The sequence below is a fragment of the Oncorhynchus nerka genome, linkage group LG28 (assembly GCF_034236695.1).
Source record: "Oncorhynchus nerka isolate Pitt River linkage group LG28, Oner_Uvic_2.0, whole genome shotgun sequence".
NCBI classification, from domain to species: domain Eukaryota; kingdom Metazoa; phylum Chordata; class Actinopteri; order Salmoniformes; family Salmonidae; genus Oncorhynchus; species Oncorhynchus nerka.
Window position 1 is genome coordinate 38,005,179 of NC_088423.1, and position 15,235 is coordinate 38,020,413.

The following is a 15,235-nucleotide window of genomic DNA, read 5'->3' on the forward strand; positions in this document are numbered from 1 at the left end:
TCTACCATGGTTCATGTGCTGGTCTGAGCGCCAATTCAAGTACAAACCCAAGTACAAAACCAATACAACTCAAGCCCTGGTTTCTGCTTACAGCGAAAATTGCCCTCATTGTTTATAATCGATCATACTGCCACAAAAATCCATCATCTTTGTTACAACAGTATGGTAAAAATAAGTTTGATCCTACCTTTGAGGCAATAGCTATAAAGGCATGCATCAATTTACAAATGAACAATACACATCTCTCTAAGGACCCCTGGCTTGCCATTCATCACAAAACAAATACCATATCAGCATGTTTCAAATGGTGTCATGTGTTATATCAGAGAAATTAAGACATAGGTGTTTCCATAGTGAATCCTGTCAGTCGGCAAATCAATTGCTTTCCCACCATGAAAGGTGGCATCATCCCCGCTCAGATTGTCAACAAACCCAGAACATTGTGTTGCAGACACTCTCAGACAGCTATCTGGATGACAATGTCATAAGTCCATGAGCCCACGCTCCTACATCACTCTCTATCTATCTCACTGATACCATTAGTGACAGGGTAGCCTAGTGGTTAGAGCGTTGGACTAGTAACCGGAAGGTTGCAAGTTCAAATCCCTGAGCTGACAAGGTACAAATCTGTCGTTCTGCCCCTGAACAGGCAGTTAACCCACTGTTCCTAGGCCGTCATTGAAAATAAGAATTTGTTCTTAACTGACTTGCCCATACAACATAAATCCATTATCAAGCTCTTCCTTTTGAACATCTTCTAGATCTAATGATTTGATCTGATAGCTTTATCATGAGCATTTTTGTTAATGGAATGCTACAGTACCAATATTTCTAATGTGGTATTTGATGGAGGTAATCTGAAGGAAATGGTCAGAAGAAAAACGGAGTTGTTGTCGATGAGCCTCACCCTGGTACTGAATGTTCTGAAAGGGCTTCTTAGATGGTTGTCAGGTGTAACAGAGGACATGTTGAAGCCATGACCACAGGTTCCAGAGGACAGGTTGAGGTTTTCCCCTCGGTAAATGATGTGTGTATAATTGTCCTGGTCCAACGATGGTTCAAGGATGAAGGTCTTATTTTCAAGTGAGATGAAACCTCTGTAAGACAAGGGAAGACGATGCAAAGCTGTTCAACAGATCTGGCATAATAAATTGACTGTGTAGACAAAGCATTCCGTGACCAGAAGGGGGAAGCCATCTTGATTTTTGACTGCATGTTATGCTATGGTCAGAAATGTTTGTAATTAGGAAAACGTTTATAGTTTAAAGGCCTAGGTCTTTAACTTTGAGTGAGAACTTTCTCAAAGTCTAGTAAGGGACAGTGCTTGACTTGGGCAAGAGCTCACCGGAACGTGGTACCGGTGCCTCTATTTTTCTACTGCTAGAGCTCCTGCACCTCATAGAATATTAGCTCAAAAGTATTATGGAGTTCCTGCACCTAAATATAAACAGTACCAGCACCCAAAATGAGTACTAGCATCTATTTCAGTCCAAGTCAAGAACTGGTAAGGGATATTGTATTGATCATCAAGAGAAGTTTCCTTTATGTGGCCTGTGGACTTCCAAGGACCAAAGTGTAGAAGGATATTTCTAAGGCCTACTTATATATTTCATTTTTTTCTCTCTCTGTACTGGATTTTTAATTTTTCGCAGCTGGATTATTTAGATTTGTTTTATTTTCTTACTGGATGTTGGGACTGAACAAATGTCTCTTAGTGAAATAACTCAGTCAATGTAAATGGCCCCACTGACTTACAGTAGATTCAACTCCCTGAAGAGGCTCTTAGGCCAACTAAAACTCTGAAACAATTTGTTTTGGCATTGAAGCCAAGCCACATGTTGCTCGTCAAACATCTGTCTGCCTCAAGGATTTTGTGAGGTACAAGATTTTAAAAAAGAATGACCAGTAACACTCCTTGGGGGTGGACTCTTATTCAGGTCAACATTTTTATCACAAATGTATTACCTCTAAAAGTTCCTCTTCATTAGCTTTTATTGCATCGTTAAAAGGTTTCATGGCATACTAAACGTTTTCTCGTCACATAATGCATCTGTAGTTTGGGGTAATTAAGCAGGAGATGAGCGTACATCAGCAGGCTTTCTGTTGCTGTTTAGACTCAGCCAGGCAGCTTTATTACTTCCAGGTGGCCATTAGGCACAGACACATGCCCAGAGGAGAGTGGAGGAGAATACAGATAATCACTGGGTGGCCCAGACCAAGACCATGTTCTATGTCTAGGGATCTATTATACACTTTTGGTGGACTCTTCTATACTCTTGGGTAAGTGGAAACTCATACCTGTTTGTTGACAGAGAATTAAGGGGCTAAAGTGCAATTCTACAGCAACGGAAAATATTTGTGGTATCTCAGATTGTTCTGTCAAATTTCACATACATTTCATTGGGATGAAGGATGTTTGAAATACTTTTTACATTTGTATCACAAAACATCATTCTGAAAATATGATGAACGTGGCCATCTATACATGCCTCATTTAAGACCCTATGATATGCTAACAGTACATGATATAGACATCTTGGTGTCACTATACTCCTTTTGGTGTGCTCTAAGATATGGAGTATGTCTTGATTCTGAAATAAACATTTTTACATTCAAATGGTTTGTCACACACATCCTTTCCCCGCAATGAAGTTCTTATGTGAGAATTGCCGCAACAATCTGTGGGTCATGATTGTGGCCACTTACACAGCATGTCTGAGGCTTCTGGGATCCTATAGACTGAAGTGTTACTTACCGGAGGCCAGAGCAGGTGCTGAGAGTGACGTCAGAGTTAGCGTGGCCTTCCACTTCTCCATGGTAGTAACAGTTCTTCTGAAAAATACCAACATGACACTCAAGTCAAATTTAAACCATGTCAGGACATTCTTTAACATACTATAGTATACTTATCTTTCGTTTCACCATTGGTCAACCAAGGAGAAGTGGAAAGGAAGCCATTAAGTGTACAGAGACATAATGAAGCTACTGTCTGTCTGAGACAGTATGATGAGGAAGTGTCTGGTTTGGAGTCAAAACAAAACTCTGTATTATGGCTGAATGGCTTCATTCAAGTCTATACCAATTACTCTAAGACCAACTGCTTTGTTAGCCAAAAGTCAGTTTGAAAAATACTGAACGTCAGTACTGAACTGTGAGACAAAATACTTGAAGCTGGCATTTTCCGTAGCCAGTTCATACTTTTACACAATCACTAAGGATGTACTGACTTGACTCCAAAAGAGAACCCTTTACTGCTCTGAAAGGAGACTCCTTTTGAAATAGCATTGCTATGAAAATACTTGGCTGAGTCACCAACTAATTACATTCAACATGAACATGTCGGTGCCATAGACATACAGGAACAATATATAAAAGTATGTGGATACCCCTTCAAATTAGTGGATTCGGCTAATTCAGCCACACCCGTTGCTGACAGCTGTCTAAAATCGAGCACACAGACATGCAATCTCCATAGACAAACATTGGCAGTAGAATGGTGTGCTGAAGTTTGTAGCGCGTAAAAATCATCCTTGTTTGCAACACTCACTACCAAGTTCCAAATTTTACTCTGGAAGCAACGTCAGCACAATAACTGTACATCAGGAGCTTCATGAAATGGGTTTCCATGGATAAGCAGCCACACACAAGACTAACATCACCATGCAAAATGCCAAGTGTCGCCTGGAGTGGTGTAGTTTGCCGCCATTGGACTCTGGAGCAGTGGAAAGCGTTCTCTGGAGTGATGAATCACGCTGCACCATCTGGCAGTCCGACGGACAAATCTGGGTGTGGCGGATACCAGGAGAACGCTACTTGCCCAAATGCACAGAGCCATCTGTAAAGTTTGGTGGAGAAGGAATGATGGTCTGGGGCTGTTTTTTTTTCCGGGCTAGGCCCCTTATTTCCAGTGAAGGGAAATCTTAACTCTACAGCATAGAATGACATTCTAGATGATTACGTGCTTCCAACTTTGTGGCAACAGTTTAGGGAAGGTCCTTTCCTGTTCCAGCATGACAATGCTCCTGTGCACAAAGCGAGGTCCATACAGAAATGGTTTGTTGAAATCGGTGTGGAAAAACTTGACTGGCCTGCACAGTGCCCAGACCTCAGCCTCATCAAACACCTGATTTGGAACGCCGACACCGAGCAAGGCCTAATTGCCCAATATCAGTGCCTGCCCTCAATAATGCGCTTGTGGCTGAAGGGAAGCAAGTCCCCGCAGCAATGTTCCAACATCTAGTGGAAAGCCTTCCCAGGAGAGTGGAGGCTGTTATAGCAGCAAAAGGGGACCAACTCCATATTAATGCAGATGATTTTGGAATGAGATGTTTGACGAGCAGGTGTCCACATACTTTTGGTCATGTAGTGTATATTGGGTAGCATTATGTTTAGCATTTACCTTAGCATTCTTTATGACACTATGATATTTTTTTTGAGTTTGTGTACCAATTAAGGGTTTTATAATGTCCATAAATACTTAGTCAGTTGTGTTTTGGAAAGGAAACTTTTAAATGAAAATAGCTGCCAGACACCATAACGTAGTCGACTTTCAAAATATGTGACCTTTAACTGTTGGTTTTGGTCATTTCAGTGGAACATGTAAAATTGGATGTTAAATGAAAACATTTTTTTTTATTAGACATATACAGTGCCTTCGGGAAGTATTCAGATCCCTTGACTTTTTCCACATTTGTCATGTTACAGCAAATTCTAAAATAATATTTCTCATCAATATAGACACACTACCCTATAATGACAAAGAAAAAATAGGTTCCTAGAAATGTTTGCTAATTCATTTAAAAAATAAATGGGAATATTACATTTACATAAGTATTCAGACCCTTTACTCAGTACTTTGTTGAAGCGCCTTTGGCAGCGATTACAGCATTGATTCTTCTTGGGTATGACACTACAAGCTTGGCACACCTGTATTTGGGGAGTTTCTCCTAACCTTTTCTTCAGGTCCTCTCAAGCTCTGTCAGGTTCAGGTCTCTCCAGAGATGTTTGATCAGGTTTGAGACTGGGCTCTGGCTGGGCCACTCAAGGACATTCAGAGACTTGTCCTGAAGCCACTCCAGCGTTGTCTTGGCTGTGTGCTTAGGGTCGTTGTCCTGTTGGAAGGTGGATCTTCACCCCAGGCTGAGGACCTGAGCACTCTGTAGCAGGTTTTCATCAAGGATCTCTCTACACTTTACTTCGTTCAGCTTTGCCTCGATCCTGACTAGTCTCCCAATCCCTGCCACTGAAAAACATCCCCACAGCATGATTCTGCCACCACCATGCTTCACCGTAGGGATGGTGCCAGGTTTCTTCCAGACGTGATGCATGATATTCAGGTCAAAGGGTTCAATCTTGGTTTCTTCAGACCAAAGAATGTTGTTTATCATTTAGGTGTCTTATGGCAAAACTCCAAGCCAGCTGTCATGTGCCTTTTAATGAGGAGTGGCTTCCATCTGGCCACTACCAGAAAGGCCTGATTGGTGGAGTGCTGCAGAGATGGTTGTCCTTCTGGAAGATTCTCCACAGAGGAACTCTAGAGCTCTGTGAGAGTGACCATCGGGTTCTTGGTCACCTCCCTGACCAAAGCCCTTCTCCCCCGATTGCTCAGTTTGGCCGGGTGGCCAGCTCTAGGAAGAGTCTTGGTAGTTCCAAACTTCTTCCTTTTAAGAATGATGGAAGCCACTGTGTTCTTGGGGACCTTCAATGCTGCAGACATTTTTTTTGGTACCCTTCCCCAGATCTGTGCCTCAATACGATGCTGTTTCGGAGCTTTACGGATAATTTCTTCGACCTCATGGCTTGGTTTTTACTCATGCAGTGTCAACCGTGGGACCTTATATATACAGGTGTGTGCCTTTACAAATAATTTCCAATCAATTGAATTTACCACAGGTGGACTCCAAACAAGTTGTAGAAACATCTCAAGGATGATCAATAGAAACAGGATGCAAATGAGCTCAATTTCGAATCTCATACATAGCAAAGGGTGTGAATACTTATGTAAATAATGTTTTTCTGTTTTTACATTTTTTAATACATTTGCAAATATGTCTAAAAACCTGTTTGCGCTTCATTGGGGGGTATTGTGTGTAGATTGCTGAGTATTACTCTTTTTAAAATACATTTTAGTATAAGGCTGTAACATAACAAAATGTGGAAAAAGGCAAGGGGTCTGAATACTTCCCGAAGGCACTGTATACATTTCTCAACAAATTTCCATCCAAAACATGTGGAAAAGCAAATGCTTTGATTCCTGGTCAAACAGCTGGAAAAGGGGTCTTAGTATTTGAAATACATTAACACTAGTGGTAAATGCACTGCTCACAATTGACAGCAGCAACATGGACACCAAGGGTGTTTCTCATTCTGCTGGAGTAGATCTAGTATTTCATATTAAACCTACCTTATGCATCCAGTTGTTTCTTCATTTTAAACTCACCCAACAAAAATCACAATATGCTGTTTTACATTTTGTGTTATTTGTGCTGGTCTAATTCCTAAAATGGAAAAGAATAACAAACTGTGCATTCTCTGATAGTAATAATAGTTAATATGGTGCTCTTCGATGTCACAGGTTTGTGTCATTGAGAAATAAATCATTTTAATATTTACATCGTCATGTGATTATATGTTATATATAAAAGGCATATGCATGCATTGTTAACTATTTTGATTTCTTTAAAACATTGTTGGAGTTCAGGTGTTTGATGTGAATGATGGGTGACTAGTAGCATTCTTGTTAAATACAGTGCCTTCTAAAAGTATCCATACCCCTTGACTTATTCCACACTTTGTTTTAATACAGCCTGAATTTACAATGGATTAAATAGATTTTCCCCTCACCCATCTACACACAATACCCCATAATGACAAATTGGTTGTTGATCATTACTAGACATCCATTTTCAGGTATTTTCAAGTAGATTTAAGTCAAAACTGTAACTCAGACACTCAGGAACATTCACTGTCTTCTTGGAAAGCAACTCCAGTTTAGATTTGGCCTTCTGTTTTTGGTTTTTGTCTCGATGAAAGGTAAATTAATCTCCCAGTGTCTGGTGGTAAGCAGACTGAACCAGGTTTTCCTATGGTATTTTGTCAGTTTATTTGTTATCTTGAAAATCTCCCCAGTCTTTAACGATTACAAGCATACCCATAACATGATGCAGCCACCACTATGGAGAGTGGTACTCAGTTGTTACGTTTGTTGATGGAAGGATTGGACCAAGGTGCGTGGTAGGCGAACATCTTACTTTTATTAAAATGACCACCAAAAAACAACAAAATACAAAATGAATGTAATGTTCTGCAGGCTACACAGCAACTATACAAAATCACGATCCCACAAACTAAGGTGGGAAAAAGGCTGCCTAAGTATGATCCCCAATCAGAGACAATGATAGACAGCTGCCTCTGATTGGGAACCAGGCCAAACAAAGAAATAGGAAAACTAGATTGCCCACCCCAGTCACACCCTGACCTAACCAAAATAGAGAATTAAAAGGATCTCTAAGGTCAAGGCATGACACTCAGTAATGTGTTGTATTGGATTTGCACCAAACACTATATATTCATGAAAAAAGTTAATTGTTTTGCCACATTTTTTGCAGTAATACTTTAGTGCCTTGTTGCAAACAGAATGCATGTTTTGGAATATGTTTATTCTGTACAGGCTTAATTCTTTTCACTCAGTCAATTAGTTTAGTATGGTGGAGTAACTACAATGTTGCTGATCCATCCATAGTTTTCTCCCATCGCATCCATTAAACTCTAACTGTTTTAAAGTCACCACTGAAATCCCTGAATGGTTTCCTTCCTCTCCAACAGCTGAGATAGGAAGGATGCCTATATTTTTGTAGTGATTAGGTGTATTGATACACCATCCAAAGTGTAATTAATAACTGCACCATGCTCAAAGGGATAGTCAATGTCTCTTTTTTTACCCATCTACCAATAGGTGCCCTTCTTTGCGAGGCATCGGTAAACCTCCCTGGTCTTTGTGGTTGAATCTGTGTTTGAAATTAACTGCTCGACTGAGGGACCTTACAGATAATTGTATGTGTGGGATAAAGATACTACAGTTACAAGTCTTTCTGGGTAAGTCTCTAAGAGCTTTGCACACCTGGATTGTACAATATTTGCACATTATGATTTTCACAATTCTTCAAGCTGTGTCTTGTTGGTTGTTGGTCATTGCCAGACAGCCATTTTCAAGTCTTGCTGATTTAAGTCAAAACCTAGGCCACTCAGGAACATTCAATGTTGTCTTGGTAAGCAAATGCAGGGTATATTTGGCCTTGTCTTTTACTTTATTGTCCTGCTGGAAGGTGAATTTGTCTCCCAGTGTCTGTTGGAAAGCAGACTGAACAAGGTTTTCCCCTTAGCTCTATTCTGTTTCTTTTTATGCAAAAAAAAACTCCCTAGTCCTTGCTGATGACAAGAATAGCCATTACATGATGATGCCACCCCCAGGCTTGAAAATATGAAGAGTGGTACTCAGTGATGTGTTGTGTTGGATTTGCCCCAAACATAACGCTTTGTATTCAGGACATAAAGTTAACTTCTTTGACAAATGTTTTTCAGTTTTACTTTAGTTCCTTAGGCTTCCTTATTCTCAATCTGTCTTTTAGGTTAGTATTGTGGAGTTACTACAATGCTGTTGATCCATCCCCTGTTTTCTCTTATCACAGCCATTAAACTCTGTAACTGTTTTAAAGTCACAATTGGCCTCATGGTGAAATCCTTGAGCGGTTTCCTTCCTCTCCAGCAACTGAGTAAGGAAGGACTCCTGTATCTTTGGAGTGACTGGGTGTATTGATAGACCATCCAAAGCCAAATAAAAAAATTCACCATGCTTAAAGGGATATGCAATGTCTGCTTTTGTTAAAAAAAATACCCATCTACCAATAGGTGCCCTTCTTTGCAAGGCATTGGAGAACCTCCCTGGTCTTTGTGGTTGAATCTGTGTTAGAAATGCACTGCTTGACTGAGGGACCTTACAGATAATTGTATGTGTGGTGTACAGAGAGAGATAAGTTAGTCATTCAAGAATAATTTAAACACTATTATTGCACACAGGGTGAGTCCATGTAACATATTATGTGACTTGTTAAGTATATGTTTACTCCTGAACTTACTTAGGCTTGCCATATTAAAGGAGTTGAATACTTACTGACTCAAGACATTTCAGATTTTCATTTTTAATTAATTAGCAAACGTTTTTAAAAACATAATTCCACTTTGACATTATGGACTATTATGTGAAGGCCAATGATACAAAATCTCAAGTTAATACATTTTAAATTCAGGCTGTAACAGAACAATATTTGTAGAAAAATTCACGGGGTGTGAATACTTTCTGAAGGCACTGTTTTTAACCCTGTATCACTTCACCAAGTGTTAGGTCTACATGTCAATATGGCTTTATGTCAATAACTAGACAGATATTCCCCACTAAAAACTAAGTTAGTCATAATCCATTTACTGGATCAAAACATTTGATCTTTCAGATGTCATGCCATGTCTATACTTCAGACATGTCTTCTCAATATTGCCTTAAGGGCCATTTGATCCAAAAAGCATCACTTGAGTTCACATGACATTGTTAAAGGTCCATCCTTTAAAGTCAGCAGCACACAATGTTCATTCAAACATGAATGTCAGAAACACTCAACCTCCAGCCTACCGTAGAGTTGTGAGCACCAGTGACGGGACTCCCATCCTCCAGGTAATGTGTCTCAGTATAATGACTTGCAAACAGGCCCCTAAAAAAACAGAAAAGGAAATAGACATCAAAACCTCAGGTCCACCTAAAAAAATACATTCGCTTTTAGAGGACAAGAGAGAAGTTGGACACACTGGTTTTTAACGGCCTTATACCATATTTTCAATGGCGTGTGTAAACTGTTAGTGATTAGGTATATGTGAAATATACAGCACTGGGAAGCTAGACGAGTCGAGGGCAGGGTTTGGGAGTGACCTTGAATGACATATTGTTGCACTTTGAAGAATCCCTGATGAGTTAATTATAGTATTTATATGTGTGTGTGTGTCACACTGCAGGCCATGAACAGATTGAAATGGTGAGTCCCACCCCAAGCATAGACTGAGGAGTGGCAGGAACACCCATCTCTACAGCTGCATAATCAAAGATACATCAGAGGGGATGGTCACAGGAAACATTCGGAAAATAGTCAGACCCCTAGACTTTTTCTACATTTTGTTACGTTACAAACCTATTATAAAATGGACGTTAAAAGAAATGTCTCCATAATGACAAAGCGAAAACAGTTTTTTTAAAACATTTTTGCACGGTTATTAAATATAGAAAACAGAAATATCTTATTTACATAAGTATTCAGACCCTTTGCTATGAGACTCGAAATTGGGCTCAGGTGCATCCTGTTGAAATTGACCATCCTTGAGATGTTTCTACAAATTGATTAGAGTGCAACTGTGGTAAATTAAATTGATTGGATATGATTTGGAAAGGCATATAGGGTGCCACAGTTGACACTGCATGTCAGAGAAAAAAACAGGCCATGAGGTCAGACAAATTGGACGTAGAGCTCCAAGACAGGATTGTGTCGAGGCACGGATCTGGGGAAGGGTACAAAACATTTCTGCAGCATTGAAGGTCCCCAAGTACATGGTGGCTTCCATCATTCTTAAATGGAAGAAGTTTGGAATGACCAAGACTCTTCCTAGGGCTGGCCAACCGGCTAAACTGAGCAATCGGGGGAGAAGGGCCTTGGTCAGGGAGGTGACCCGAATTTTCACTCTGACAGGGAGGTGACCCGATGGTCACTCTGACAGAGCTCGAGAGTTCCTCTTTGGAGACGGGAGAATATTCCAGAAGGACAACAATCTCTGCAGCACTCCACCAATCAGGCCTTTATGGTAGAGTGGCCAGACAGAAGCCAATCCTCAGTAAAAGGCACATGATAGGCCGCTTGGATTTAGCCAAAAGGCACCTAAATGACTCCCAGATAACGAGAAACAAGATTCTTTGGTCTAATGAAACCAAGATTGAACTCTGGCCTTAATGCCAAGCGTCACGTCCGGAGGAAACCTGGCACCATCCCTACGGTGAAGCATGGTGGTGGCAGCAGCATGCTGTGGGGATGTTTTTCAGCGGCAAGGACTAGGAGACTAGTCAGGATTGAGGGAAAAATGAATGGAGCAAAGTACAGAGAGATCCTAGATAAAAACCTGCTCCAGAGCACTCAGGATCTCGGAAGGTTCACCTTCCAACAGGACAACGACCCAAAGTACACAGCCAAGACAACGCAGCAGTGGCTTCTGGACAAGTCTCTCAATTTCCTTGAGGGGCCCAGCTAGAGCCCGGACTTGAACCCGATCAAACATCTCTGAAGAGACCTGAAAAAAGCTGTGCAGCAACTCTCCCTAACCAACCTGACAGAACTTAAGAAAATCTGCAGAGAAAAATGGGAGAAACTCCACAAATACAGGTGTGCCAAGCTTGTAGCGTCATACCCAAGAAGAGGGTGTAATCGCTGCCAAAGGGGATTCAACAAAGTACTGAATAATTGGTCTGAATACTTATGTAATTGTGAAATTTCCAGTTTATTTTTTTATACATTTTCAAAAATTCTAAAAACCTGTTTTTGCTTTGTCATAATGGGGTATTTTGGGTAGATTGATGAGGGGGAAAAAATGATTTAATCAATTGTAAAATAAGGCTGTAACATAACAAAAAAATGTAAAGGAGTCTGAATACTTTCCGAATGCACCGTATGTGGACACCTCCTTGTCGAACATCTCATTCCAAAATCATGGGCATTATTATGGAGTTGGTCCCCACTCTGCTGTTACAACAGCCTCTACTTCTGGAAAGACTTTCCACTAGATGTTGCAACATTGCTGCGGGGACTTGCTTCCATTCAGCCACAAGAGCTTAATGACGAGTTTGGAGGATACTATGGTGTTAAATGCTGAACTGTAATCAATGAACAGCATTCTTACATAGGTATTCCTCTTGTCCAGATGGGTTAGGGCAGTGTGCAGTGTGATTGCGATTGCATCGTCTGCGGACCTATTGGGGCAGTAAGTGGGGTCGGGCACTGATGTTGGGTAATTAGGCCTGTCTCGCAGTCGGCATTCCAATTTATCCCAAAGGTGTTTGATGGGGTTGAGGTCAGGGCCAGTTAAGTTCTTCAACACTAATCTCGAAAAAACATTCATGCTGAAACAGGAAAGGTCCTTCCCCAAACTGTTGCCACAAAGTTGGAAGCACAGAATCGTGTAGAATGTCATTGTATGCTGTAGCGCTATGATTTCCCTTCACTGGAAATACGGGGCCTAAAAAACAGCCCCCAGACCATCATTCCTTTTCCACCAAACTTTACAGTTGGCACTACACATTCGGGCAAGTAGCGTACTCCTGGCATCCTCCAAAACCAGATTTGTCCGTCAGATAGGGAAACGTCATTCATCACTCCAGAGAACGTGTTTCCACTGCTCCAGAGTCCAATGACGGCGAGCTTTACACCACTCCAGCCTAAGCTTGGCATTGCACATGATGATCTTAGGCTTGTGTGCAGCTGCTCGGCCATGGAAACCCATTACATGAAGCTCCCGACGAACAGTTATTGTGCTGATGTTGCTTCCAGAGGCAGTTTGGAATTCGGTAGTGAGTGTTGCAACTGAAGACAGACGATTTATACGCACTTCAGCAATCGGTAGTTTGCAGGTAGTTTGCCCCCAGTGATACGTTGTGCAGACCTCACGACCCTCTGGAGAGCCTTACGGTTGTGGTCGGAGCAGTTGCCGTACCAGGCGGTGATTCAGCCCCACAGGATGCTCTCGATTGTGCATCTGTAAAAGGGTTGTTGCGCCTTCTTCACCAAGCTGTCTGTTTGGGTGGACCATTTCAGTTTGTCTGTGATGTGTACACCAAGGAACTTAAAACTTTCCACCTTCTCCACTACTGTCCTGTCGATGTGGATAGGGGGGTTGCTCCATCTATTATGGAGTTGGTCCCCACTTTGCTGTTACAACAGCCTCTACTTCTGGAAAGACTTTCCACTAGATGTTGCAACATTGCTGCGGGGACTTGCTTCCATTCAGCCACAAGAGCTTAATGACGAGTTTGGAGGATACTATGTAAGTATGCAGTAAGCAAATTAGAGTGGGTCTAGGGTGTCAGGTAGGGTGGAAGTGATATGATCCTTGACTAGTCTCTCAAAGCACTTCATGATGACGGAAGTGAGTGCTACGGCGCGATAGTCGTTTAGCTCAGTTACCTTAGCTTTCTTGGGAACATGAACAATGGTGGCCCTCTTGAAGCATGTGGGAACAGCAGACTGGGATAGGGATTGACTGAATATGTTCGTAAGCTCACCAGCCAGCTGGGCCGGCAGCCTTGCGAGGGTTAGCACATTTAAATGTTTTACTCATGTTGGCTGCGGTGAAGCAGAGCCCACAGGTTTTGGTAGCTGGCCGTGTCAGTGGCACTGTATTGTCCTCAAAGCGAGCAAAGAAGTTGTTTAGTTTGTCTGGGAGCAAGATGTCGGTGTCCATGACGGGGCTGGTTTTCCTTTTGACTGCAGACCCTGCCACATTCGTCTCCTGTCTGAGCCATTGAATTGCGACTCTACTTTGTCTCTATACTGACGCTTAGCTTGTTTGATTGTCTTGTGGAGGGAATAGCTACACTGTTTGTATATAGTGTATTTAGAAGTGTGTGTGTTTGTGTTTGTGTGAGAGCAAGAGTAAGAGTTTGCCCATGTTTGTGTAGGTCAGTGGCGGTCAGTGCCATTTAAGATGATTGAGGACGATTTGTTTTCAAGAGCATGGCCTTATTTCTATTACAGCATATTGGATGAAACTCATTCATATTCCATTCACCCAGTTCAATGTAACAGTAATAGGTTTAGGCTACTACATGATACTCAAATTTTCCGTATATCCATCATGAGGTTGCTACAACCTAGCCTATGATTTAAAGTTTACAACGTAGGTGCACACGGGTCGAGAGACAAATTTGAGGCAGTCAAATGTCATCAAATAATTGATTAAAAACACACTATTTTTCAAAGAAGGCCTACATTAGCCTCAACAGTACTCTGTAGGGTAGAACTATGTTGTAGCTGGAGGACAGCTAGCTTCTGTCCTCCTCTGGATACATTGACTTCAATACAAAACCTAGGAGGCTCATGGTTCTCACCCTCTTCCATAGACTTACACAGTAATTATGACAACTTCTGGAGGATGTCCTCCAACCTATCAGAGCTCTTTCAGCATGAACTGACATGTTGTCCACCCAATCAAAGAACAGAGAATTAATCTATTACTGAAAGCATAAGCTACAGCAAGCTAGCACTGCAGTGCATAACATGTGGTGAGTAGTTGACTCAAAGAGTGAGAAAGACAATAGTTGAACAATTTTGAACAAATACATTTCTTCCAAAATGATGGAGAAGCAAGAGAATTATATATACGGAGAGATTTTCATTTATCTTTTTACTTTCAGTTTCACTTACTTAGCTAGCAACTGCAGCTAGCTAGTTTAGCCTACTTTAAAAAAATATTTGTTAATATTTTTTTATTAACACAACAAATACAAAAATACTAAGCTTTTCGTTTTACAAATGTATTGCTACCGGCCGGTGTAACTGCTTACTGCATGATTGTAGCGGGTTAACTAACGCGTTAGGTTTATTAGCTATGCTGACTATGATGTTACTTTAGCTAATATGGTGACAACGATGTAGGCTGTATGTAACGTTAGCGGTTTGGCTTGGAAAGGTTTTTTCACCTGGTCAAATACAGCTGATGTGCTGTGCATTGAAGTCCACAAGGGAAGAGGTGAGAGGAGGAGAGTGCATGGATGCAAGAAGGAATACAACATGGCTGTGTATTAATGCTTGATCAGGGGTGTATTCATTCATCCGATTCTGTTGAAAAATGTTTCTTAAATGGAAACAAACAGAACAAAACGGGGATAAAACATACTTGAATTTGTCCAATAGAAACTCTTGTTTGAAACTGTTGGACTAATTATAACATCCTATATCAGCTAGATGCAGGCAAGAGTGTCATTGTCTGTCCTGGAATGCATTTCAATTAAAAGGTGTGTATGCAGTACCAGTCAAAAGTTTGGACACACCTACTCATTAAAGGGTTTTTCTTTATTTTTTTATATTTTCTACATTGTAGAATAATAGTGAAGTAATCAAAACTATGAAATAACACATATGGAATCATGTAGTAACCA

General features: G+C 41.1%; 1 protein-coding gene across 2 annotated transcripts in view; it reads right to left on the reverse strand.

The window, feature by feature from the left end:
- LOC115113208 (disintegrin and metalloproteinase domain-containing protein 12-like) overlaps nt 1-15,235 on the reverse strand; it is a 140,447-nt gene that overhangs the window by 37,989 nt on the left and 87,223 nt on the right. For both annotated transcript variants that reach the window (XM_029640586.2, XM_029640585.2), the window contains exons 4-6: nt 9,683-9,761; nt 2,756-2,832; nt 908-1,097 (exon numbers count right to left, since the gene is read on the reverse strand). In XM_029640586.2, the coding sequence (XP_029496446.1) occupies nt 908-1,097; nt 2,756-2,832; nt 9,683-9,761 (346 nt within the window). The remainder of the gene's footprint in view (nt 1-907; nt 1,098-2,755; nt 2,833-9,682; nt 9,762-15,235) is intronic.